Genomic DNA, 25,873 nt, shown 5'->3' with positions numbered 1-25,873 from the left:
AGACAGATCAAAAGAAATCTCGTCCCAGAACTGGTACAATACTGAAAGCTACAGTTCAAAATTGAGTAAAAATTTCAATTTGTATAAAAAACAATCAGTGCTGTTTCCTACCTAATGATGTTCAAGTGACAAGTAATCCTACCCTTAACTATAAAATTTTATACTTCTCTATCAAACGTCTGTTTGGAGCTTCATACAGATTTTATGAGGAAGGTATTATCATTCCCATTTTTCAGAGTAAAGTGAGACTCAAATGAAATCTAATGATACTCCATTAAATAAGGTCTTTAACCAAGATGGAAATCTGGAGAGCTTCTTTTTCTTACACAGATAAAATAAGTCTAGTGGGAATAAATCAGTTAACTGCTCAGTATGAAGCTATTTTTACACTATTTTGTCTGTAATGGCTTTTGCTTTTGGCAGTGGCTGTTATACATTAAGTAATATTTGAAAGGCATGCTCGTTAGAGGCACCAGAAGACCAAAGCCAGTGAAGTCTCATGCTTGGCCCTGCCCATACACTTAGGGATGATTATTTTTATTTATTATTATTTAAGAAGTGTTTAGGTTTATTTATTTTGAAAGAGAGAGAAAGCACAAGTGGGAGAGGAGCAGAGAGAATGGGAGAGAGAGAATCCCAAGTAGGCTCTGCACTGTCTGCACAGAGCCCGACATGGGGCTGGAACCCACCAACCACAAGATCATGACCTGAGTTAAAGTCAGACACTTAACTGAGCCACCCAGAAGCCATTATTATTATTATTATTATTATTATTATTATTATTATTATTTTAGAGAGAGAGCGTACAAGCAGGGGAGGGCAGAGAGAAGGAGGGGGAGAATCCTAAACGTCCCCATGCTTAGCAAGGCGCCCAGCCCAGGGCATCGTATCTCATGACCCTGAGATCATGACCTGAGCCAGAATCAACAGTCAGATGCTTAACTGACTGAGCCACCCAGGCACCCCAATATCATTAGTTTTAAACGTTCATTCTGCTAGTAAAAGTTATGTATGTACATTATTTAAAATTTAAAGTACATAAATATATAAAGAACGACATAATAATGTCATTAATCCTGCAGTTTGGGGAAGATATGTATAGATGGAAAGATAGATCTGTTTTTGCTGCATCTTTTACTCCTGTTTCTAAACACACGTGTATGCATACTATCTCTACATAAATTTGGTTTTGTGAAAAGACTGTGCTACAGGTATAAACATTGTGTGTACTGTGTATAAGTTGTATACTTCTTCATAAAGTATTTATGAACCTCTTGACATGTCTCAATTATGTATCACTTTATAATGCCATTTCGTTACATTTCTCTGCTAATTTCTGTTTGTGCTGTATGTTATTTAATCCATACTTTTATTATTGTCTGTATAGATTGTGTTTTAAATTCATGATGATAGCCCCATGAGGAAGTTGTACATGCATCTGGCATAATTATATTCTCACTTCTGTTGGATGGAAATTTTAATTCCAAAGTGAATTTGCTGTCTAAAATAGAGCACTTGAAATAACACATTTGCCTTAAAGAGTTGTACAAATTTATACTCCTACCAGGATTGGAAAACAAACTATAGTTCCCTTCATTTTACACCACTAAATACATAAAAATATATTCTTAGTAAATATTCCATTTAGGATCTTTGCCCCTTTTTCTATTGAAGTACCTGTTTATTTTTTGTCATTAACATGGTTATGTGATATTTTAAGAATATTAGTCCTTCTCCATCTGTCCTGTGTGTTGCAAATAGCTTTTCTCCTTTATTATTTGTCTTTTATTTAGTTTACAGTATTTGCTACCATACAGATAGGGTATATTTTATTTTTACATTCACCTTCAGAAAGGCCTCTTTTCAGCCTAAGAGCATCAATATAACTTTTATCTTCTAGTTCTTTGTTGTTTAGTTTTAGGTTCTTTTCAAGTTTTTTTATATTGCATTATTTCTGTTGTAAATTATATGCTTATATTTTTCTCCTATTTATTAACAGTGTTTTCTGTCCTAGATATAAGTATGGTTATTTTCCCTTATTTATTTATTTATTTTGAGAGAGTACGTGCAAGCGGGGGAGGGGCAGGGAGAGGTGGGGGAGAGAACGAGAATCGCAAGCAGGACACTGCCAGTGCAGAACCCGATATGGGGTTCGAACTCACAATCCAGGAGATCATGACCTGAGCCGAAATCAGGAGTCAGATGCTTAACCACATGGGGCCTTCTTGGCATCCCTCTTATGTTCCCTTCCTAATTTTAAAGTACAAAAGTGATTTTCCTTAAAACTCCAAATAATACTTAATTGAAAGTCCATCTTTGCTACTACCTTTTATCTTACTGGCCTGGCGTGCACCTCTCATTGTGGCGTGTGACATTGGCGTGTGACATTGGCGTGTGGTGCTGCAGCTCTTCCTGGGAGAGTGAACACTCGTGTCTGTGCCTGAGATTCGTGTGATGAGCTGAGGTCACGTCTTGACTTTATCTCTGGCCGAATTATAGGGAAAGGAATCCCAAGGACCCACCAGTCACAGAGACCCATGTTGCTCATGTTGGTTCAAGGGTGATCCAAGCAGGCAAAACCTACCCACGGCATTTCGCTTCTGGTAGCAAGGACCAAACATTTACCCATAAAGTTCTGCCAGCTTCCTGGTTGCAGTCCTTTTCTATTACGACACATTTTTGAGTCTTGAATGTTACGTGATGTATGAGATTTTCCTGAGACAAATATTTCTTGGGCTGTTTCTGTGGGAGGTTATGTGATCGCTTTCATTTAAGCTGGGATCTGTCTGTCCTCACCCTCCATCTAGTCGATGGAATTAACACTGTATGACTGCATGCTGTATCAGGAGTCACCGTATATATTCCAGAAGGTTATGGACTAGTGTCATTATCTTTACAACACAGACCTAAAGAGATGAAGTGATATGCCCCAATTACACAATTAATGAAGAAAGGGGAAATCCTGAAATTAATAGCCAATTTTATTATCTAAAAGAAAGGAATACATTTCATAATCTACTGCCTAGAAGGTGCTATGATAAAAGAAAATTATATTAGATGCTGTTTCTCAAAATAAAGTACAAACAGCACCTACATCAGAATAACTTTGTTCAAAATAATGGTGAAAAGACTTTCAATAGTATTTTGATTTTTCAAAGCAAATATTTTAATTTTGTACATCAAAATTAGAAAGGAGAAAGCTGTAACGTGCTAGAATGTGAACTGGTGACCTCCGTCCGAGACAGGTGGAGTGGTTCTTGAATTGAACACCTCTCAGGCTGATGCCTGTGCACTCCCAACCTGAAGGACTGTGTCCTGAGTGTTTTCTTCCATCTTTAGACATCCGTATTTATGATAGTGTAAAATAAACATTTCATGTTGTATTTCACTTTGTATATAAAGTTAAATAATGCCCATTTTCCCAGAATTTCAAAGTATGGTTTAGAAAACTATTTTTTTCGTAGCTTGGCAACTACCTGAGTATACATTTTTTAAGTTTATTTATTTTGAGAGAGAGAGAGAGAGAGAGAGAGTGCAGTGTGTGTGTGTGTGTGTGTGCACGCACGCGCAACTGAAGAGGGAGAAGAGAGAGAGTGAGAGAATCCAAAGCACACTCCACATTACTAGCACAGAACCCAGCACAGGGCTCGAACCCACAAACCGTGAGATCAGGACCTGAGCCCAAAGCAGACACTTAACCAGCTGAGCCACTCAGGTGCCCCAGTAACTACCTGAATGTAACTCGGAATGTTCAACTTAATTGGACACACTAATGTAGACAATAAGTTATAAGCAGAATTCATGTTCTCTGGATCGTCTCGTGTCTTTTCCATAGCAAAATAGATCTTGCCTACCAACATTTTTGGAAATATATGGAGGTTCAGCCAGTGTATATGCCTAACTGTGACACTTCTGTGGAAATCTCATTCTTCACGGGATTATTTATTCTGAAATAACTTCCATACATTTAGATTCCTAATTCCACGCATCCTGCTTAGTTAGATTTTATTGATGCTGGTTGGTAAAAGTGAAGCAAAGGATTAGAGTGGACTTGGGTTTATAGGTGCTGGAGGCTAATACAATCTTGGATAAATTTTCAAACTTAAAATTTGCCAATTTGGTAAAACTGTAAATCAAACAGGCTACTTTAGAGATGGTTTTTAAAATTATGTCTCTCAAAGTTTTTGTCTTAAAACCCAAATATATATTTTCCAAATTTGGTTGTGGTACTTCATTTTTAATTGTGGTGTTGATTCAAGTTAAAATATAAATACAATTTTACCAAGACAAGTAATTCAGGGATAATTGATAATATATGTTTTAAAATTTATTTATTTATTTTGAGAGAGTGCAGGGTGGGGATGGGCAGAGAGAAGAGGGGAGAGGGAGAATCCCAAGCAGCCTCCACGCTGACAGCACAGAGCCCAACATGGGGCTTGATCCCACAAACCATTTGATCATGACCTGAGCTGAAACCAAGTCAGACAGCTAACCGACTGAGCCACCCAGGCACCCTGATTTTTAATAAGGATCTGGTGTACATAACATTAAACCTACAGGGTTTTCTCCGTGCATTTATTTCCAAATCTCCTAATGTGAGAAATGATCAATCTTGCATGTTTCTTTGATAGGCGTATGCAGGCACGGATCTGGAGGACCAGCTGCGGTCCGTGTCCAGTGTCGATGAGCTCATGACCGTGCTCTACCCAGAATACTGGAAAATGTACAAGTGTCAGTTAAGGAAAGGCGGCTGGCAGCATGATGAACAGCCCAATGTCAATGCAAGAACGGAAGACACTATAAAATTTGCTGCAGCACATTATAACGCGGAGATCTTGAAAAGTAAGTATGGGGGGGAAATATTTGATAAGCTTCCTTCAGCCCAGTGAAAGTTGCCAGCCTATTTTGTTTTGTTTTGTTTAAATTTCAGTGTTTATACCACTAAATGCCTGTAGGGCTGAAAGCAAACCAAACAGAAATAAAGATTTTCAAAATACAGCATTTTATGACTTCACAGTGAGTGGCGAAGAGGATTTCTCAAAATATAAAGACTAGAAAGTTGCATGCATATCAACAGGTTTTTTTTTAATTGAGGTGATATCCCAATGCAAATTTTTCTAAAGGTGGAGATTTTACACACTCTAACATTAACAATTTAAGCATTCTATATCTTACAAAATAATTGCACATGAATTATCGTATTTGGATTTAGAAATGCTGAATTTCTGAATCACCCCAAATCATCTTTCCAGTGACTTCTTGCCTTGTTGCTGGACTTTGGGAAAGATCTAGGAGAAAGGGGCACAAAAATTACTCTGCTGGGTAAAATGGCATAGTATGAATGGATGAGCTGCTTTTAAAAAAATAACTCCCTTCAGTTGTTAGATATGATCGCTCTCAAGGTTTGAGATTGCAATTTATTTCCAAACAGATGCACACAACATGGCTTCATGGTTGAATAACCAATAGTTTATATGCTTTTTTCTAAAAATTTTACTTGCAGGAAAAATAAGCTAAAGCATTTAAGAAGTACATCACCTATAATGTATTTTTTTTAATTATTTTTAGTGTTTATTTATTTTGAGACAGAGAGACAGAACATGAGCAGGGGAAAGGCAGAGAAAGAGAGAGGGAGACACAGAATCAGAAGCAGGCTCCAGGCTCAGAGCTGTCGGCACAGAGCCTGACGCGGGGCTCACACCCACAGACTGTGAGATCATGACGTCAGCAGAAGTTGGAAGCTTAATCGACTGAGTCCCCCAGGCACCCCTATAATGCAGTATTTAAAGGGTCAGCAGTGCTATAACTAACCCATTAACCCCCTGGAAACAGAATTCCGAAACAGAGCATAAAAGGAACAGGAAAATTTGACTTTCCTGAGAGCACTTAGTTCAGGGTCCCTGTCCTACTTGATGGAAAATACCCTGGCCTTTCCAGTAGCCACCACCGTGACATCTCCCAGAGCTGCCAAGCAGCCTGCCGGAAAACGATCTTTGAATTGAGTCCAAACCCACAGCCACTTTCTCATTTACATCTCAGCTTAAAAAGAAAAATCATGTTTGTATTTAAAGCTCAGGGACCACAAAATTAGTACATGCTATAGCAAATGAGCATGACTCTCTCTCTGCAGGTCCTGCAAACGTCTATATATTAAATTTTCATCTTCTTAAGCCAAGAAAACCAAACTTAAGTGCTGCAGAAAACCGGTGTCGTTTCAAGAAAGCATAATCCTAATTTCGCTCGTTAGTAGAGATCCGCTTTTTAAGAAACTACCCTTAGGTCCCTGTTAAATATTCTGTCGTATTCCGGGTCACAGGGCAATCTGGGATCCCGTCAACTCCTTTTTTATGCTTGGAACCTTACGTATCGTCCCGAAATCTGGAAATCCAAAACGGAGCGTGACTCCCGACTTGCCGGCGGCCCCCCGCCCTCGCTGGCCCCCGTGTCACTCACGGCCTTCCCTGTGACCCTGTGACCCAACAGGTATCGACAGCGAGTGGAGGAAGACTCAGTGCCTGCCGCGTGAGGTGTGTATAGATGTGGGGAAGGAGTTCGGAGCAGCCACAAACACCTTCTTTAAACCCCCGTGTGTGTCCGCCTACAGATGTGGAGGCTGCTGCAACAGTGAGGGCCAGCAGTGCGTGAACACCAGCACCGGCTACCTCAGCAAGACGGTAGGTGCGGCCCGGCGGCCCGTGCCCTTCAGAGCTGCTCACATCCTCTGTGGGGGATGGAGCTAATCTCTCAGGGGCCTGCGATGGGGATGGTGTCACCTCGCAAAGAAAGTAGCTGATGCTCTAGGAACTGTTTGTGATGGCGGCATCCCAGCCAAGGGAAGTCAAGAATAAATATATGTAGGAGTGTATGAGAGAGATCTAAATATGTTCCTTTGGCGATGAATTACGATAAATAGTTCAGTCTTCAGATGATAGAGATTGAGGACAAACAACACATTCAAAATATACCCCGAAATGCAGGTGCTCTGTGAAACGGTGTGATACGGAAATACGCCAGCACTCTGAGCATATTCACTGTGTCCGTCTAGGAAGCAAAGAAAACGTTCTGACGCTAAATCTCAAGGATTTTGAATTCACTGTGAAGGAAGTCCCATCACATGACATGTTAAGCTTCTAGCAAATCATCAAGAGACATACCTTAGGGCTGGGTTTGGATCTGGGGTTTTCGGAGCGGATGCACTGACCTGCGCCGTGGGTCGGCCGTGGAGGAGGAGGTGGCTGTCCGAGGGCTCGTGTGGGTGCTGGGGACAACCGCGGAGTGTTGTTTGACGGGGTGTGAGCCGCTGGCCGCTGCACACGGATGTCTGGAGCAGCCCAGGCCTGGGCCGGGCCCCTGCAACCTTCCTGAGAAACAACCGTGTTTGCCTGGAAGGCTCTTCTAATCGATTTTAAGGGGCGCAATAACATAGGTAATCTGGCTAACTTCAGAACTGTACTTTGACCTTTAAGGTGAAAAATAATTTCAAAAATGGGATGCTCAGTTTGATTTGTACTATGTGGAATGACACCAGAGTCACGCTTTTAGCCAAATAACGCTCTGTACTTAGAATACATGGAAGAGAAACTTCTCTTAGAGACCTAACTGATCTAAAGTTTGGATCCCACTAATTAAATCTACTCTCCTTGTGATAGAACTAAGTGGAAATGACTACCTCAGTCTCTTCCACTGCATTTTCCCATCTGGTTGGAAATTTCTAAACTTTTTTACTGCACGGAGAATTTGGCTTCTGAGTTTGCAGACACTGTCCTGTTATGCAACCCAAATTGCTTTTTTGGAAAAACCAGTCGTATTTCTGTTTATTGTTTGTATACCTGCTGAAGGAACAAGCCATTTCAGATACTAAGACTCTCAAGAGGAAACCAAAATGATCAAACTGTGCTTTCCATTCAATTTCCCTCTGCTAAAAAAAGGGGACGCTTTGGAGCCTGGTGTCATCTCTGCTATCACCGTAATTAAGCACAGCCTGAAGGAGTCCATTTATCCTTGCTGAAGCAGCAGACTCCTAAATCTATTCGTGCATTTAGAAACTTAATCAGTAGAGTATTTGTTTGTGGGTCACAGCATAACATTCCAGTGTTTGATAAAATTCTAATATTTTAATGGAATAACATCATTGTAGTGTTTGAGCAGAATACTTCTTTACTCATTCCCCTCCTTCTTTAGCTCAGGAACTGAAGGTTCTTATCAGGTATACTATTCTGAATAAAATGCTACTAATTTCACAGGTTTTACTGGATAGTAGGGGCCTTCATCTCATCCTAACCCTGAAGTCTAGTAGGATTTTAAAAATTCTTTTATAGGTGGGGGAACTAAACACCTTTTTTAAAAAATAAATCAAAGTCCTTATTCCAGTGGGATAGTCTTCAAAACCCAACATTCATTTTTAAACAGATGTTAAAATTAAAAACGCTGCTGCTCTCCTGTTTAGGCCAAAGTCCATAAAAGGACTTTAGCCTTCTGAGTTTTCAGAGTTAGAGAAAATACACACGAGTGGTTTGGGAAGTTACCTTTTCGGAATGCCTTTCATAACATACATTTTAAAATATTTCCATTAAGCAGTATATTTACCCTAGATTACATTATCATATGGGGTTTGACTTGAAGCAAGTATCGATTTGGTTGACCTTCAGAAAGTCCAGATAAACCAGCTGCATTTTCCAAAGATGAGAGAACTAGATCTGTTTTAAAAATGGGATGACACAAAATAGCCTCAAAAGTTGGATTTTGAAGAATTATTTCATGAAATAAAATCTTATCTACGAAGAGCTCTTTATTTGCCATCTCAAAAATGCCTTCCTGGATTTGGCTGTTGGATGAAACGTTATCGTCAGAGTGCTCATGTTGTGAAGGTGTGAAGTTGAGTAATTGTTTTAGCGTTGGGATTTTGTTCTGTTGGTTCATTTCTGGAAATTCGTGTCTTTTAAATTTATTTTCTTGATGAAAATCAGTTGCCAGTTGACAATATGTAAAACTGGTTTTTATAACTAATTTCTTCACAGATTCTTCTATGATGCCTTGTTAAGTTGATAGGGAAAAAACAGTTTTAAATGAACTTTCTTTGGGGTGCCTGGGTGGCTCAGTCAGTTAAGTGTCTGGCCCTTGATCTCGGCTCAGGTCGTGGTCTCGCAGTTCATGGGACTGAGCCCGTGCCAGGCTCTGGGCTGGCAGTGTGGAGCCTGCTTGGGATTCTCTCTCTCCCTCTCTCTCTGCCCCTCCTCTGCTCATGCCCACTCATGTGCACTCTCTCTCAAAATAGATAAACCTAAATGAATTTTCTTTAAAAAAAAGTCTCAGACTTTATAGTATATTTATTAAACATTTTAATATTTAAATTACCTATTTCAAAATCTATCTTCTCTAGATACAGATGCTCAGACATTTGGTGAAACCATTCCTCAGACAAGCTCTTCATCCCCCTGCACCACACACACCCTGGTGCTGTGGTTCCCTTCTGGACGTGTGTCTTCGTCTCCAGTCAGGAGCACAGGGGTCATCCTTGACCTCTCCCTTCTCTTGTCACACATCCAGCCTGTCACCAATGCGATGTGAGTTCCATCCCCTAAGTATCTTGAATCCCCGTGGCCACCACATTCACTCTAGTCCAGTGCACTGTTCATGCTTTTTCCAGATAATGAAAAACCAGCCTCTCTGCTCTCCTGCTTCCATTTCTCCTCTTCCCATCTATTCTCTTAACTGCCCCCAAATGGGGTATTTTTAAGAACACAAGACAGACGGTATTTCCTTCTGTGAGTTCCCACTGCTCTCAGAACATGACCAAAATCTTTAGCACAGCCTTGACTGTCGGCTTGACTCTCCAGCATCGTCTGATGAAATTGTCCCTTGTCCTTACTTTCTGGGCTTCCAAATGCTCTAGGCTCCCTTGGGTTCCTGGGGACCACCGTGCCCCCCAACCCAGGACCTTTGCTCATACCCTGGCCTTTTAGTCTCCTCCTTGCTGGGGTACCAGGTCTTCCGATCCCCATCACATGACTCAAGAAGTCCTTGAGGCAGATTTTTCTGACCTCCATGATTGGATCCTATGTTTCTTTTAAATTCTATATAGTTTCCCATCCTTTTGTTTCACTGCACTTACTAAGCTTACAAATCAGTTTATAACAATATAGCCATTATTGTTTAATCAACGTCCGTCCCCTCCATAAAGCCAAAAGCAGGTCTGTGTTGTTCGTCAGTGACCTGAGTATCTACCACAGAATTAGCACACACCTTCTTTTGGACCCATATGTAAACTGGAGCCTCTCACTAGAAAATAACAAAAGTAGGGACACACCCACAGTATTTTACCCCACAGTTGCAAGGAGGTGCCTTCCTTACCCTAGTCCTTATCTATTGAACCAGATTCCAAAACAACTGCCTTGAAGATTAATAATAATAAAATTGTTGATTAACCCACCTGTGTAATTTTGAGAGTGCAGGCGCACACTCTCTGAAAGATCATGACTTGAGCTGAAATCAAGACTAAGCCACCCCGGTGCCCCAACTCACTTATGTAATTTTTAAATAAATGGAACCTATTGTCTAATGAAATATATATGCTATAAATTCTAGAAAAATATTTTTAAATGTCTTTTTTAACAAACAGAAAATTCTCCTCCTTTCCCCCCCCATTCATAGATGATACGGAGCATAAGTCACCATTCTGGGGGTGTCTGGGGGGCTCAGTCAGTTAAGGGTCCAACTTCAGCTCAGGTCATCATCTCCTGGTTTGGGAATTCGAACTACGCTGTTAGTGTAGAGCCTTGCTTGGGATTCTGTCTCTCTCCTGCTCTCTCTTTCCCTCCTCCCTCTCTCTCTCAAAATAAATAAACTTAAAAGTGACCATTCTATTCTTCTTATCATTGTCTTACTAAATACATGTTTATACAACATGTACCAAATAGGTATCAGGAGTGGCCTGAGTAAAATCTAATAAACGTGGAAAACAGAACATCATTGTTAGTAACCAAAATCAGTGAACGTAGTTTTCAGTTGATCATTGGTGGTTTTTCTGTGACCAGGGCCTATTTGTCCCCCACAGTGGTGTGATTAGGTCCAATGTTGACCTCATTGGTGCCAGAGAAAGCATTTTTCAAGGGTGAGTGTGTCTGCACAATAGTGCACACACTTCTCTGACACATTGGAAGCCTCATGTGGTTTTGGGCTTCAGAACAGCTAAGAAGAGCATTTAGTGCCAAGTTTCAGGTGTGTGTAGGTGAACTAGAATTTGGTCTAGTGTATATTTCTACAGGAAAACTAAATCGACTTTAGATCATATGGGATCAATTCTCACTGTATTTCATCCTCTTGCACCTCCAGGCTTCACAGAATTTAGGTTTACCTTTATAACACATTTATAATGTTGAAATCATTTCACTTGCCTCCCCCAGTCATCTGCTCATGTGAAAAATCAAGAATCTGTAACACTTTTGAGATCTGGTTCCGTGCTGTTGGTTTGTGTTGTTTTCTCAAGTTTTGCTTGAATCTTTTATGATAGGGTTGATAACGTGCTGTAATCACAATTCCCACAAGTTCTGATCTGCAGCCCGGGAGTGTTTTTAAATGTAGGCATCACTGTAACAGTGGACTAGAGCTCATCTTAGCACTTCCGTTTGCTGAAGAGTTGTGGAGTTTGAATTAAAAATTGGAAGTGCGTTGAAAACGAGATACTAAGACCTCAAAGCTCTTGACCCAGGACGCGTTCTTTTCTGACTACACACTCTCTCCTTGCGTTTCCTCATCTACTATTTTGCTCTTCATGGGGATGGCTCCAAAATCCTTGTCTCCAGCTCAGATTCTCATATGGTTCCAATATTCAACCCTGTGATCCAGCTTCCTCTTTGACGGGTCATGGAAAGTGTGCACCACATTGCAGTTTGCAACCTGTTCCCCCACACCCACCCCGCCTGCACTAATAGACAAGTAATAAGCCTTTCCTCTTCCGGTATTCTCCATATTAGTAAACAGTGCCACTCACAATAATAAATAATCCAAGTCATTCTTCCTGTCACTACAAGACCAATCAATTCCTGTTAAATCTGTCTTCCAGACATGGCTAGACTGCATCTGGTGTCTCCATCCTGCTGATCCCACTCTGATCTAGGCCACATTCACCAATCACGGGGCCAGCCTAGTAACTGGGCCTATGTCTCCTTACTTCCCTCCAGTCCAGTAGCCTCTACATAGCAGTGAGTTTTCTCTTTGCTAAATCCTAAATCAGTGACTGCCCATGCTAGCATCGTTCGTATTGGTCAGTGCAAACGTTCCAAGTTGGTAAATATTTTGAGCAACAGTCTCCTTTAGGTGTCTTCTTTAGGTTAAGTCCATCACCATGGTTCACTAGGCCCTCGGTGATCCGGCCGCCACCTTAATCTACAGCCTCAGTGGTCACTGCTCTTTCTCCCAAATACTGCCTTCCACAAGGACCCAAGTGCCTTCACTCCATAAATTATGTCTGTATCTCTTCCCTCTAAACCACTACACTGCTGTCCTCTGTGTTTGAAACAACTCCTTGTATACTGCCTTGACTTCCCCACTCATCTAGTAAATTTCTACTCATCTCTAGGCCAACATGTGAATGTCACTTCCAAGGCATCATGGTGTCTGCTCCATAGCATCCTTGATTGCCCATATGATAACATCACTACCTTGTTTGTCAGATTGTTTTAGTCCCTAAGCCCTAAGCCCCACAAAAGCAAAGGTTGTGTTTGGCTATTACACATTGCATAGTGCAGTCATGGGCACATACTAAATGCTAAGGCACTCAATTGAATGAATAAAGGAAAAAACAGATTTGGAATCAAGGGTAGATTTGGGAATATGCAGATGTTCAAAAATCTGAGTGATTTAAGATACTAGAAGAAGTTTGGGCATGTAATTCTAGAATTCTTTAGCAGTGATTGGCTCTCTGGCTGTAGCTCTGAGAGGAAACATCATATTGATAAATGTTGTGTGAGGCTGTGGTGTACTTGGCACCATGTCGAGAATTCATATAAAAGCCAGTGCCAAGGGAAAGCCAGCATTCAGTCATTGATAGCTCCATTTATTTCTCCTTCTAGTTTTATACTATCTTCTCTTTTCCCACCCAGAGCATCCACTCAGATCTTTTTTACTAGTCAAAGCAATTATTTTCATTTAAATTCCATTAAGCAAGTGTGGTGCAGCACCTACTATGGGCACGTCATACCCTGCTCTATAATGGGTGTCCAGCGACACAGGAAGCCTGCACTAACAGAGCTCACAGTTTAGCAGGGAAAGTCAACATTTATCGAGCAAAGAAAACTAGCCTAAGTGTTGTGAACAAGAAGTAAATGCAAGGGTTTGTGTAACTGCCTATCAAGGAGAACAAGGCATGAAACATGCTTTCGTGTGTGTTTCAACATTTTTACTAATATTGCAGCTTGTAAAGGCTTATTCCTAAGCAATATCTTTCCTAAGTGTATTTTTTCATTATATTTTCAATGTACTGTAAATGGGAGCATGTGAGGATCTCTTTCAAACATAAAAGGAAGTTTCTTACTGCTGTATTTTCTGAAGGGGATAAAAAAGAGCTTTTGTTTTGTTCAAGGAGTTCCAGACACTCTGTGTAACAACAAAAGCCACCAACCAGAATCATATAAATTTTAAAGACAATGTGCCTTAAGTAATATAAAACCCACCTTTTTTATAGAAACTTCCTAGAATTTTTTCTTTACAGGGCTCAGTGAAGGGCAGGTTACTAGAAGTGCAAGGAAACTAGCCATTAGTTGAAACCACATGCCGGACGAGTTCCAAAATGAACTAACGGGTCACACGGCCTCAGAGTCCTCCCTGGCTACCAGCTTCTGCAAAGTCGACTGGGTGCCTTTTTGACCTCCTTCCTAAACATAGGTCTTCTGTCTATGTTCTTACGAGAAGTTGTATGTTTAAGACATAGAACCAAAATGCAGAAAGTGAATTTTGCAGGAGATGAATTATTTGATGACTCAAAAGCAGAAGTAAGTCATCTGCTTTGGAGACAAACGCTTGGATTAAAAAGGTTATCTGAATGTTAGTTTTTACCTTACATAGTTTTTCCAAAGATAGAAATGGAAAAAAAAGGAAAACTAAGCCTGTGGGACTTTTCTGGAAATCTCGGGGTTAGAGCTCAAGAAACTGAACGCTCTTTGCTATGTTCTGCAGTCCTATCAGAAGGACCCAGTCGACTCTGGAAACTGGGCCCCTCTAGGCCATGCTGATGGACATGCACAGCATTATTTAAAATTCTGTGTTGCCATCCTAAAAAAAGAAAAAAATCTATTACACTTATTATTCCATAAATAAATAATATAAGCATATATTAGCTTAAACATTAGCAAAACATTCCAGATTATATCTGAGTTCTACTGAGTGCTTCCTAAAATTTTCTTTTACAGCAAAATTTATTTAAACCCAAGTAAAAATATGCAGCTATGGAATAAAGCTTCGAGGTATTATTTTGCACTGCAACAGTTCGAAAGATTCCATGCATATGTATCCAACAAGTGGAGTGCAATTTGTTTGGAATCTTTAGCTAATTAATAGTTGGCAAGCACAGTTGTTGGAAATCAGGTTTTGTCCAGATGTGGGGAAAAGTTCTCTACCAATATCAGTTATCAGAAGTGTAGGAATATCATTTGCCTTAAGAAAAAAAAATAGTGCGTCTGTTAAATAATCCCTTTTTTCCAACTCTAGGCAATGATCATGTGTACATATTGGATTCAGTATTTCTAACACTCCTGGATTAGGGTTTCTAATTGCAGCATTGTATATGCATGTTATGTATAACAGTATGTAAAAATTAATTCAGTACCTGGCAATCTGTTAGGGTCTGCTAGCCTGTGATCTTCCCAGACCCAATTGAAGTTCTCTGGCCCTGTGGTTGGTCTGCTCACTTGATAAGATGACAACGAACTATCAATTTTCACTTTTTCCCACTTTTAGGAATTATGCTGTGTGGTTTCTCTAAGCGTCTTATAGTCATTAACCATACTCTCCAGGAGTTCCAGATTGCCCCCATACTTAATTAATGGAGTCAAGGTTGGAATATTTAAATTATGGCATGAGACATGCTATGAAGAGAAACTGGCCATATTTCTGGGTATAAAGATGTTGAATAGGGCGGCATTTTTTGTTTCATATTTGTACCCACACAGACATTCCCTTAAAATGTAATACTAAACCGGAGTCCAGGATCCCGTTAGTAAGGAAGTTCTATACCGTTTTCTTGAATAGCCCACAAGATAAGTAGAAATAGGAATTGTTGTTTTACAGCTGTTGCTAGGCTGGTATAAACAGCCTATTGTTTCAAAATGTGGCTGTATTTGAAGTCCATTCTTGTTGGTGAGAATTGACTATTAAATACTCTTATTAAAGAATTCCAGTAGATAACAACTGGGAACCATTCAGGTGGAAATGTTTGGCGTTTCCTCTTGTTTATTACAGCTTTTCATAATACACGGATCTTTTTCCCCAATGTCCAGGCTTGTTTCAATGCCATCTTTTGATCTCAAATACCAGCAACTCCTCAAACAGGCTTATGCAGATAGTATTGGTCCATTATGAATTCTATTACTCCGTAGATCCTACATTAGATACAAGCTATTATCATGTACTGTTCAAGACCAGTTCACTTTACAGCATAAAACTGTTTTAGGAAAATCATCGTGTTCAAATTATCAAAGTATAAATGTCATCATCCTCAATTAGGATTGACTGAATACACATCTATACATGGAATTGTTAGCTAATGCTGAACATAATACATTTTGCACTCTCTGAGCTTACATCTCAAGTAGAGAATACTATTGTGCACACGCGAAGGCACAAAACAGCCTGGCAATAGTAGGAGGATTCTTATTTTACTGAAATATAAAGAACTTATTCATTGTTTCAACAATCATGTGCCCAGATAGACCTTGACTCTTTTGAGAGAAAATTATAATGACTATGTTGGTTCAGATCTTTATATAGTAGCAAGTACAGATTTCCAGAGGTAAACTGCAGGTTCTTGCTCACTAACAGCATGTGTGATAAACTATTTGATAGTTTAAAAATTCTAAGTGAGTACCATTATATGTGTACATGTGTGCATGTATATGAGAGAGAAGGGGGGAAGGGGAGAGAGGGTCGCACTGGGCAAGAGTCATTTATTGACGACTTGAGAAGTTGCCAAGGCACCTGGTACTCACCATCTTACTGGTTCTCAATAAATAGTTATTGAAAACTAAACAAGGTAAAATGTTAAATCATTGTAACTCATCTAACAAAGATTCAGATCCATTTTGAAGAGCCATCGTTTACAGAACACCACCATCATTATAATCCCTATTTTATGGATAACAAAACGGAGGCAAAGAGAAATGAGATAGTTCTTCTAAGTCATGGAAATAGTGAATTGGAGGTGCAGGACTCAAATGTCTGTGTGTTTGTAAGACTCGGCTTTTGGTTATTCATCTAACTCTAGTAAAGGAGGGAGGTTGCTGGTTATTTGGAAATTATATTTAAATATTTGGGGGGGCTGTGAGAGTATAAAGTGATTCAAATTATTATTTTTTTTGTTCAAACAAGTTTACATTGTCTAAGCACATACTATCTGATTAGGGAAAAGGGCCTGTGGACACTCTTAGTAATGTAGGGAGTAAATATAGCTAAATACAGTTTACAAATTGATCTGTGAGGAAGGAAATGGAACTTATCATACTTCTTAAATAGGTAGTGGAAACATTATAATCATTTTAAATGAGAAAAGCTAGTCAGTCCACACACTTACGACCAGTGCACAAAGACACTGGGAAAGAGACCTTCTCAATATATAACAAGAGCTCCAATAGGTAGCATTGTGCTTAATGCAAACATGTACGGCGTGCTAGCCTCTGTTTGGGAAGCTGATAGATGAATAAAACTAACTTATCAAGAACCTTTCTACTTTTAATATTGGTCAAGGCATCTTTCTCTGGACCCTTAAATTTTGTCCACACCGACACACTCAAGTAGACAATTGAAAAAAACTATCTGAAAAACTCAGGTAAAAATTTGGAGTTGGAAGATGTGTTTCAAGAGAAGGAACTTTGTTTTAATATTTCAGCCTTTTTATTCCTTTTACTCAGATTAACTGAATTCAGCTGGCCAATTACCTGCCTAGACTCAAGTAAGAGAAATGAAACATAAGTAAACTTTGGGGGTTTTATTTATTTCACCATAAGTGAAATCTTTCTCTCCCATTCTACTGGATTGTTTTTATTTATTTTTTAATGTTTTTTTATTTTTATTTTTGAGAGACAGAGAGAGACAGCGTGAGCAGGGGAGGGTCAGAGAGAGAGGGGGATACAGAATCCGAAGCAGGCTCCAGGCTCTGAGCTGTCAGCACAGAGCCTGAAGCCAGGCTCGAACCCACGAACCTTGAGATCATGACCTGAGCTGAAGCCGGGTGCTTAACCGACTGAGCCACCCAGACGCCCCTCTACTGTATAGTTTTAATACTTATGAATGTAGTTTTAATACTTACAGGAAAAAACAGTTCTCTCAACAGTGATTTTCTTTTATTGCCTGTTAACCTGTCCGTTTGTCCTTTTAGTCCGTGAGTTCACAGACACAAATGTCTTCCACCCCTTGGAAGTATGGGTTTTGTTTTGTTTTCCAGGAAGATGCTTTCTTAATGCATATGAGTCTCCCCCTCCCCCCCACTAGAACATTCTTCAAAGCTCCAGTTCCTAAGTGTACACTCAGGACTCACAGGCAGGTCCCGACTGTGGCCGTCATCCCCCCAGCAGTGGCTAAAAGGGACAGAGATCCCTTTGCCCTTGGGAAGCCTTGCCCGGGTAGCCTCTGGACACAGCAGTCCCAGAGGCTGGGGAACATCAGGCGTCCTTCCCCAACAGTGGGGATCTCAGCACCTCACACGTCCCTCTCGTGCTCAGTGCTGCCGCCTGTCACTGGAGCCATTGCGGGACCCTGATGTGATTACATGCTTTCTGTCAGCAAAATCCGCCTTCTCTGGCCTGAGCCCGCTGAGCACTTTCCCTACGGTCACGGGAGGCCCCTCTTCTCTCCAGGCGCCCGCACCGCTCCTGTCCTACAGCTCGGCCCCCGCAGGGCCTGGAGCTGCTCTGGTACCCACCTGTCCTCAGTCTGTCCTTACACTTCATTTCTCCAGGACATGGACCCTGTCACCACACACGCCTTTCTGAAGCTCTCCTCTCTTTGGCTTCTCTTGGTTTAACCATAACCCCGTCTAGACTCTCCACCTTCATGTCCCCCTTCTTCCCAGACGAATCCACTATTTCATTTGCGTTTTTCATCCCTGCAGTGCACCTGTTCCCCAGGTTTCTATCAGACATTTTCTCCTTTCCTTCAGAATGACCTCACCAAGTAATCTCATCAGTGTCCAAGATGTCAAGTGCAGCTTTCATATTGATGGCTTTTAAGTGGCTCTCCTAAGCTCTAGATATAAATCCAACTGCCTACTAGACATAAGTTCTTAGATTTTGTAAGCCGGCCTATCCATCTTCCTACCATCTCTACTGTCACACAGGGTTTAAATAGTTTATAAATTTTATACATATAAAATTTGAATATGCAGTTTATTTAACATACATTTTTTTTTTTTGCTTCTTATGCAAGGGTCCAGAAATGTGATAAGCAGCAGAAGAACTTTACAGGCACATAGACCTGTCTCATAAAATAGTTTTACCTAGTGCAAAGGATTTCTACCAGGGTGACCTTTCACCTAATAAAAGGTGTCTTCCACACTGCATAAACAAGTGTCCTTTTAGAGAAGTAACTGGTCAAAGTCATAATACTGGGATGTGTTGAGATTATCTATGTATCATGGACAGTATTCTGGAGAATATCTAAAATCTTGAGAAATGGGCAAAATATAATAAAAACGCCTATATAGCATCAATATGCATATCATACTCATTGATTTTAGCGTATGTAATTTTTATAACCATCCCATGAACATGGGTCACATGTTTCCTCAACCTGCCTGATTTTAAATGAAATATACATCTTAGGTAAGTGACTTTTCCAAGTGTACACACCTTCCAGGCCTGCCCTGTTGGGGTGTGACCCTGTGCCCCTTCCTCCTAAGGCCCCTGTGCTAATAAAGTAGTTGAAGTTTTCAACAAATATATAATAAATGTATTTCAAAAGTAGAAAATGTGGATTTTATAATTTAGATATCTCTGTGTTTCATCCTTCTAAATTCATGTCCATAAATCTCCCTGTAGGACTAAATGGGCAACTAATTCAGTTCCCTGAAGATTTTCAATCATCTTCACATGTTGACATCAAAGGACAGCGAGGGGCCAAATCACAAGGCTCTGGAGTTTATCATCATTTTTGGCCCTGCTCAGATTGCCACAAAGGCACAAATAACACCAAAGCCGGCCAGCTGTCCTGTCACTAGACGGATCTTATCAAGCACATAATGGCCAGGACTTTGCTTTTACCATGATTATTGATGTTAGAAGTTTTTAAAAATTTTTTGATGTTTATTTATTTTTGAGAGAGAGAGGATGAACACGGGAGGGGCAGAAAGAGAGAGGGAAGCACAGAATCTGAAACAGGCTCCAGGCTCTGAGCTGTAAGCACAGAGCCCCATGCAAGACTTGAAATCCAGAATGGTGAGATCATGACCTGAGCTGAAGTCAGACACTTAACCGACTAAGCTACCCAGGTGCCCCGATAAGTAAGATTTTAAGAAACTTAAGCAATTAAATCCACTTAGTTTTACTTAACCATTAACATATTTGTATATTCAACTTAAACTACTGACTTTGGAGAAGGAAGAGAAGACTTGAAGTTCCCGTAAACAAGGCATTCAGAATGAGACTTTAAATTTTCAGATCATGTATTATGTCCTACCTTATTTTAAGCTTATTATTGTCATAATGGCTGTGTCAAAATAGCATCAACAAAGCTTTATCTATTAAGTGATGAATGGGTTTAGTTTCTTCTAAACATAATAAATTTAGAAGATAACTCAGACAAATGTAAAACTACTTTGAGGTAGAAATTTAGTTTGGAATGAAAATTGATTTCTATGTATTTTATATCTCTGTATTTGGTTTACATAGAAGAGGACTTAACCAAAGATCTCTAGGTTGTGTGACCAACAGCTTTTTACTCTTACATCCACAAAAATATTTATATCTGTGCCACTTTTTAATAATCCCTTGAATAATTGAGGACTCTGAAAAAATGCTTTTTGCTGAACATATTGGTCTATTGCATCTCTGCTCCATAATCATTAGCTGGTTATCAAATATGCTTTGTAATAGTGACATGAGATAAGCATGTGGACTATTTATTATTCTGATAAAGGATACATACTGATTTGAAGCAAAACAGTTTTTACGTCGTGATCATAAACCAACCTCTGCGCCCTGCATGTATCATGAAGCACTACTACGTAGCGTAAAGAATTAATCTCACTCTTTGGACTCCAACATTTACCATAAAATGCTTTCTAGCATCTATATAATTTTTTTCTTTTCTTTGTCCCTTCTTTGTAGTTGTTTGAAATTACAGTGCCTCTCTCTCAAGGCCCCAAACCAGTAACAATCAGTTTTGCCAATCACACTTCCTGCCGATGCATGTCTAAACTGGACGTTTACAGACAAGTTCATTCAATTATTAGACGTTCCCTGCCAGCAACACTACCACAGTGAGTATGAATTAAATCTACTTTTTCTGCATCCTCTACTAATATACAAGTATTTTCAAGTACACAGTTTATTAAAAGAATTTTTGTGAAACTTGCTATAATATACTTTGCATCAAATGCAAAAGACCAATTGGATAGTACATCATGAAAATAAACTTGAACTCGAACAGGAAGCCCTTCTTATAGACAATATAGTTGGCAATATAAAGCAAGTATTTCTGTGGAGTGACATACATCCGACCAATATTTCTATCATCAGTAATTTAGCCTGATCTAACTTCCTGAAATCGAGTGTGCAAACTCATAAATGGTGTTTTTAAAGCTAAAAACATTTAAGCCTAGGTAAGATTTTTTTGGTCCAAAACAAAAAGTAAATAGGAAAAAAGATTATTTTACAACTATTAGCATTCAGTTGTCTTTTTCTCAATCTCAGTTGTTTTTCTCTGTCTATTCATATTGTTTATTTCAGCCAGGATTGAATAGTGAAATACTGATGAATTACTTACTGCTATTTCACATTAACATTCAAAGTACCATCTGCTCCTCAAATTTGTTTCTCATCACATTTTTTAGGCTTGTAATATGGCAGCATTTGCTGCATTAGATCACACAGAAGGATCTAGAGAGGGCATCAGGGCAGACTCTGAATAGTGTATATTGAACCATTATGCATTGTCATCAAAAATCTATGAACTTTCTGCTCTCTGCCCCAACAAGAGAATTCAGCTCTTGGATCTTTAGGCTATCCAGTGCATGCAAATAAAATTTACTGAACTTTGACATCTGTAACAAAATTTTCAATAAATTAATGGGCAAATACATGTATTATCAAAAACAATGGTTTAGCCTTGCAGTTTAGAGGACTCGACAATGAGTGTGACAGGCTGAGAGCAGTTTCCCCCATTCCTCTTAGTGTGGCAGACAGGAGGCCTGAAGTCTTCCCAGGGTCACTTAAACTAAGGATAGCGTCACCTGAGGGAAGTCAGTCCTCCGCGTGAGAACCAAAGAGTCTTACAGGCTGCTGTGAATTGAACTGATGCTGCCTTGCAGGGGGGCAAGAACCCCCCAAAGTTGTGTGTGTGTGAGTTCACTCATGCAGCTGGGAACGTTGCCCCCACCCTCCCCCAGGCAAGTGGTCGGCTCTGAGCACCTCGGCCATTATTCCCATGCTAACCATTCCCAAAGTTACGGTTTTAAGATTGACTTAAAATGTATCTAAATCTCCTCTATTGCCCTGTTTGTATTAGATATAAGAGGTCCAAAACTCAGATTGATTTTGCTTATTTCTGCATTATTCATAGCACTTTTCTCTCCTATTCTTTGAGGCCTTGAAATAACACAGTTGTCATTTCTCTTGTTTGGCCTGATTCTGTTTGGGGGTGGGGGTGGGGAAAACGGGAGACATTTGCTCCAACCTATGTGAGTAGTTCCCTCCCGTCACTGCCGTCCTCGCCCACTTCGCTCTGCATGCAGGTCCGATCTGATGCAGCGGTGTGAGACTGTCACATGTACACATCAGAAGGCGTCACTTCCTCCATCTGACCGGAAGCTGTCCGTGGCTTTCAGCTGCTCAAAGTACTGAGCACAGATTTCTCACCTCCTCGTCCTGTCATCAGCCTTCCTTTCTTGTTTTGCTTCTCATTTCTCACCAGGTCTGGGTTTCACCAAGTCTCATTCCCTGAACACGAAGCTCATTTCCTGTCCCCGTTTCTCCTTTCTATTCTGGCCCTGGCTCACAATAAATTCCCTTTTGTTCTGCCTTCCCAAAGCCCTGTCCACTTCTCGGAGTTCAGGGACGGTCTCGGGCCTACGTTTGTCTTGCCCAAATGCAATCCTTCTTTGCTTCCCGAATGCCCGTAGCAGTTACTGTATTTGCCTTGTACTGGATTTGTGAGGCTCTATAAACGTGGCATGTGCAACTGGATGGTGAGCATTTCAGGGAGATTTATAACCTTCACAGTCTCCAGCTAATAGTGCTTGAAAATTATTGAGTCATTACTATCAGCCCTTCCCATGCACTGTCTCACTGAGCCCCGCCCCCCACAAAGCATCTGTGAGGGTCGTAGTGGTAGTAGCTTTATCATACAGATGACACAGGTAATCATAGTCCAGACTCAGGAGCTAAACAACACACTCAACTGAATGGCCAGTGCTTGCTAATATCAAATCACTTCCTTATCTGCAGTTTCATAGCATTTGCATGTTTTGCTCAGATTTTCACCATTACTTGTTCATATAACTACTATACCATATGCTGTTGAAGGCTAGAGTAGACAAAAAAGCAAATAGAGCCTGTGCGTTACAGTGAGCCAGGTCTGAGCCTGAATTCAGGTTGGCACCAAGTCGCTTTCTAAGGTTCGGTTATATCATGTGTCTGAACTTCAGTTTGCTTATATGTAAAAGCACCAAAGAGGAATGAATGAAATACTGAATGTGGTGCTTAGCACAGTGCCTGGTGTCTAGGAGATATCCATAAAAGGCAGATTGATTATTACCATTAAGATTCATGTCTCATTCATCCATCTACCTGTGTTTCCTGGTGGGTTTTTGTTTTTTTTTTTACCACTGTTAAAATAAAAAAATGCATTTCACATTCCACATCAGTACACACATGAATCTGTGTGGGTACAATATCTATGTTTATATAATATGCATATAGCATAGATAGTATATAGATTTAAATTAACTGTAACCTTACATGCAGTTATAGTCATAAAAAACTGTAAGAATAAAACCAAACATTATTTTAAAACACTCTCCTTTATTATACTACCACCCAACTCTTTTTTTATCCTCATAACCCGCTAAGATCCTTTTGCAGACCTTTTTTCTAGTTGCCACCCTCATAAAGTTTAAAAACATAGACCTATTCATATCACTTTATGTATCATATGGATATTTGGGTTTTATACATAAAATAAGGAAGTAGAAAGCTTTTTAATGTAATGTAGGAATAAAAGTGACCAAAAAATTATAGTTAAAAGTTAAATTAAAAACATAAAAGCCATGAACATCCAACATAATTTGCTAACACAGTATTTGCTGACAACCTTTAAGGTAAGCCATTTACTAATATAGTAGTAATATGTCATTTTATAAATGGAAAGTACCAACTGATATAAATATATAATATGAATATATTTTTAAAGAAAGCATTCCAAATAATTCTCTTTCCAGGAAAAGAAGGATAATTTTAAAAATAATCTATGTAACATTTTTGAGAGAACTTAACTTTTGCTTCATATGAGAAAACAACTTGTAACTTGTAGAACTGCTGGACGCTTAGATGGTGTCACCACTTTGTTCGTCTCAGCGTCTGACATACTAATGGGTTGATAACTTCTGTAAAATTAAATAATAAAATAAGAACTATTTTTACGTAATTCCCTAAGCTCACGTCACACACGAAACGCCAGGGATGAAGCATTGGCCGCAGCCCCAAGGCAGCCAACAAGCACACACAGGCAGCTCTGTGACCTTGAGATAGAGCACGCAATTCAGAGAAGGCCCTTCAGTGACAGCCCTCTATTCACTATAATTTTATAGCCCTGATCTTGCATACACGTTAGATATCTTCAATGCCAAGGCTGTTCACATGACAGCCCATAAAACCCAACAGAAATTAAATACTGATTCAGAAGCTTCTGTTGGGTTTTGGAGAGCCAAAAACCACTGCAACTGTTAAGATTCTTCCTGCCCAGTAACCAATTTTTACTCCCTTACTGATGATACTGCCCTCACTGTAAATGGGGCATGACGCACACAGATACTTTTTCTATTCTGTTTCTTTCTCTTGTTTGTGTGTGTTTTTTTTTAATGTTGGTCTCCACTTATTGTGAACTGTGGCCCACAATTCAATTAAAAGCTACTGTCATAGCAATTTATGTATGATGAATATAGAGTTGTGTCATAAAACCATTTGTGAGAAATTAACAGGAATCGCCACCACAATGGCCAAAATTAAAAAGAAACGATGAAAGTTAGTACTGGAGAGGACATGATGCGATGCTCATATGTCACTAACGGGAATGTAAAACGGCATAAACACTTTGCAGAACATTTTGGGCAGATTCTGATAAACTTAAGTATACACATCCAATATCATCTATAAATCGTCTGAGACCGTTTCTACACAGTAACTTGCATGTGAATGTTCACAGAAGCTTCATTAGCCAGTAACTAGAAACAAGCCAAGTATCCGTCAGAGATGAAGGCACAAGCAAGCCGTGGTGCATCCATGCAGTGGACCATTACTGAGTCATTCAATCTGAATGAACTGTAACATGCCCCCCATGAATGGGTCTCAGAACCACAAGCTGAGAAAGGAAGCTAGACTAAAAACTACGTGTTACATGATTCACTTCATGTGAACCCTCGGGAAGACAGATATCATCTAGATTAAGAGAGAACATTGGGGAGTTCTCACAACACAGCGCCTCAGGCTCCCCCTCCCCCTGCGAGGTGGCTGCGCGGATGGTCCACACCACAGAGCGCAGGGCGGAAGTGTGCACACTGCGGGTGGCTTCCGAGTCAGAAAACTCATTTTCTGTTCTGAGTTTTGCTATCGTCTCTCAACGTTTTGTGACTCATTTTCCTCATGTACAAAACATAAATTCAAATGTTATGTAAAAAAATGCAATGTAACATTTATAACCTAATCCTCACAGCGTGTTCGATGACATGATGCTGTGTTATGTGTTAGTCGAATATTGAAGAATGTAATAGAGTAAGAGTAGTAACGAGAGAGAAGGACGACATCCAACACATCTGGACGCAGTGACGTTTATACCCAGTGACACTCTGCCCCGTGCTGGCATAGTGCCTGATGCCTGACAGTGAGCATTCAATAAGCTTTGCTATTTTTACAGACATTCTACCAAGGAGAAAAGAGCGTTAGAAATGTTAATCAGCACATAACAAAGCTGAACAGCTAAGAAAAGTGCCAGAAAAAAAATTCAAGTCTTTTCCATCTCTTAAACCCATGTTCTCCCCCAGTATCTTACAGTAAGAAAAATACAAGCCTTCAAGTCTCAATATCAATACCAAGATAGATCATAAATTACAGAAATAGAAGATATTCTCTCGTGGTTAGATATTAATATTCATGTTGATGTTCTCATAGTTTATTCTCTTTCCTTCCCATTATTTCCTCCTCTGTTTTCCTTCCGCTGGAACTCCATGGACTCCCATGGA

The 25,873-nt window shown here is 39.9% G+C and overlaps 1 protein-coding gene across 1 annotated transcript in view; it reads left to right on the top strand.

The window, feature by feature from the left end:
* The window catches only part of VEGFC (vascular endothelial growth factor C), a 72,383-nt gene that overhangs the window by 32,669 nt on the left and 13,841 nt on the right, over positions 1-25,873 (top strand). Inside the window, exons 2-4 of the mRNA XM_029933276.1 lie at positions 4,632-4,842; positions 6,484-6,674; positions 20,529-20,680. Coding sequence (XP_029789136.1) covers positions 4,632-4,842; positions 6,484-6,674; positions 20,529-20,680 — 554 coding nt within the window. The remainder of the gene's footprint in view (positions 1-4,631; positions 4,843-6,483; positions 6,675-20,528; positions 20,681-25,873) is intronic.

The sequence above is a fragment of the Suricata suricatta genome, chromosome 1 (genome assembly GCF_006229205.1).
Source record: "Suricata suricatta isolate VVHF042 chromosome 1, meerkat_22Aug2017_6uvM2_HiC, whole genome shotgun sequence".
Lineage (NCBI taxonomy): Eukaryota > Metazoa > Chordata > Mammalia > Carnivora > Herpestidae > Suricata > Suricata suricatta.
This window is presented reverse-complemented; position numbering and strand designations above follow the sequence as displayed.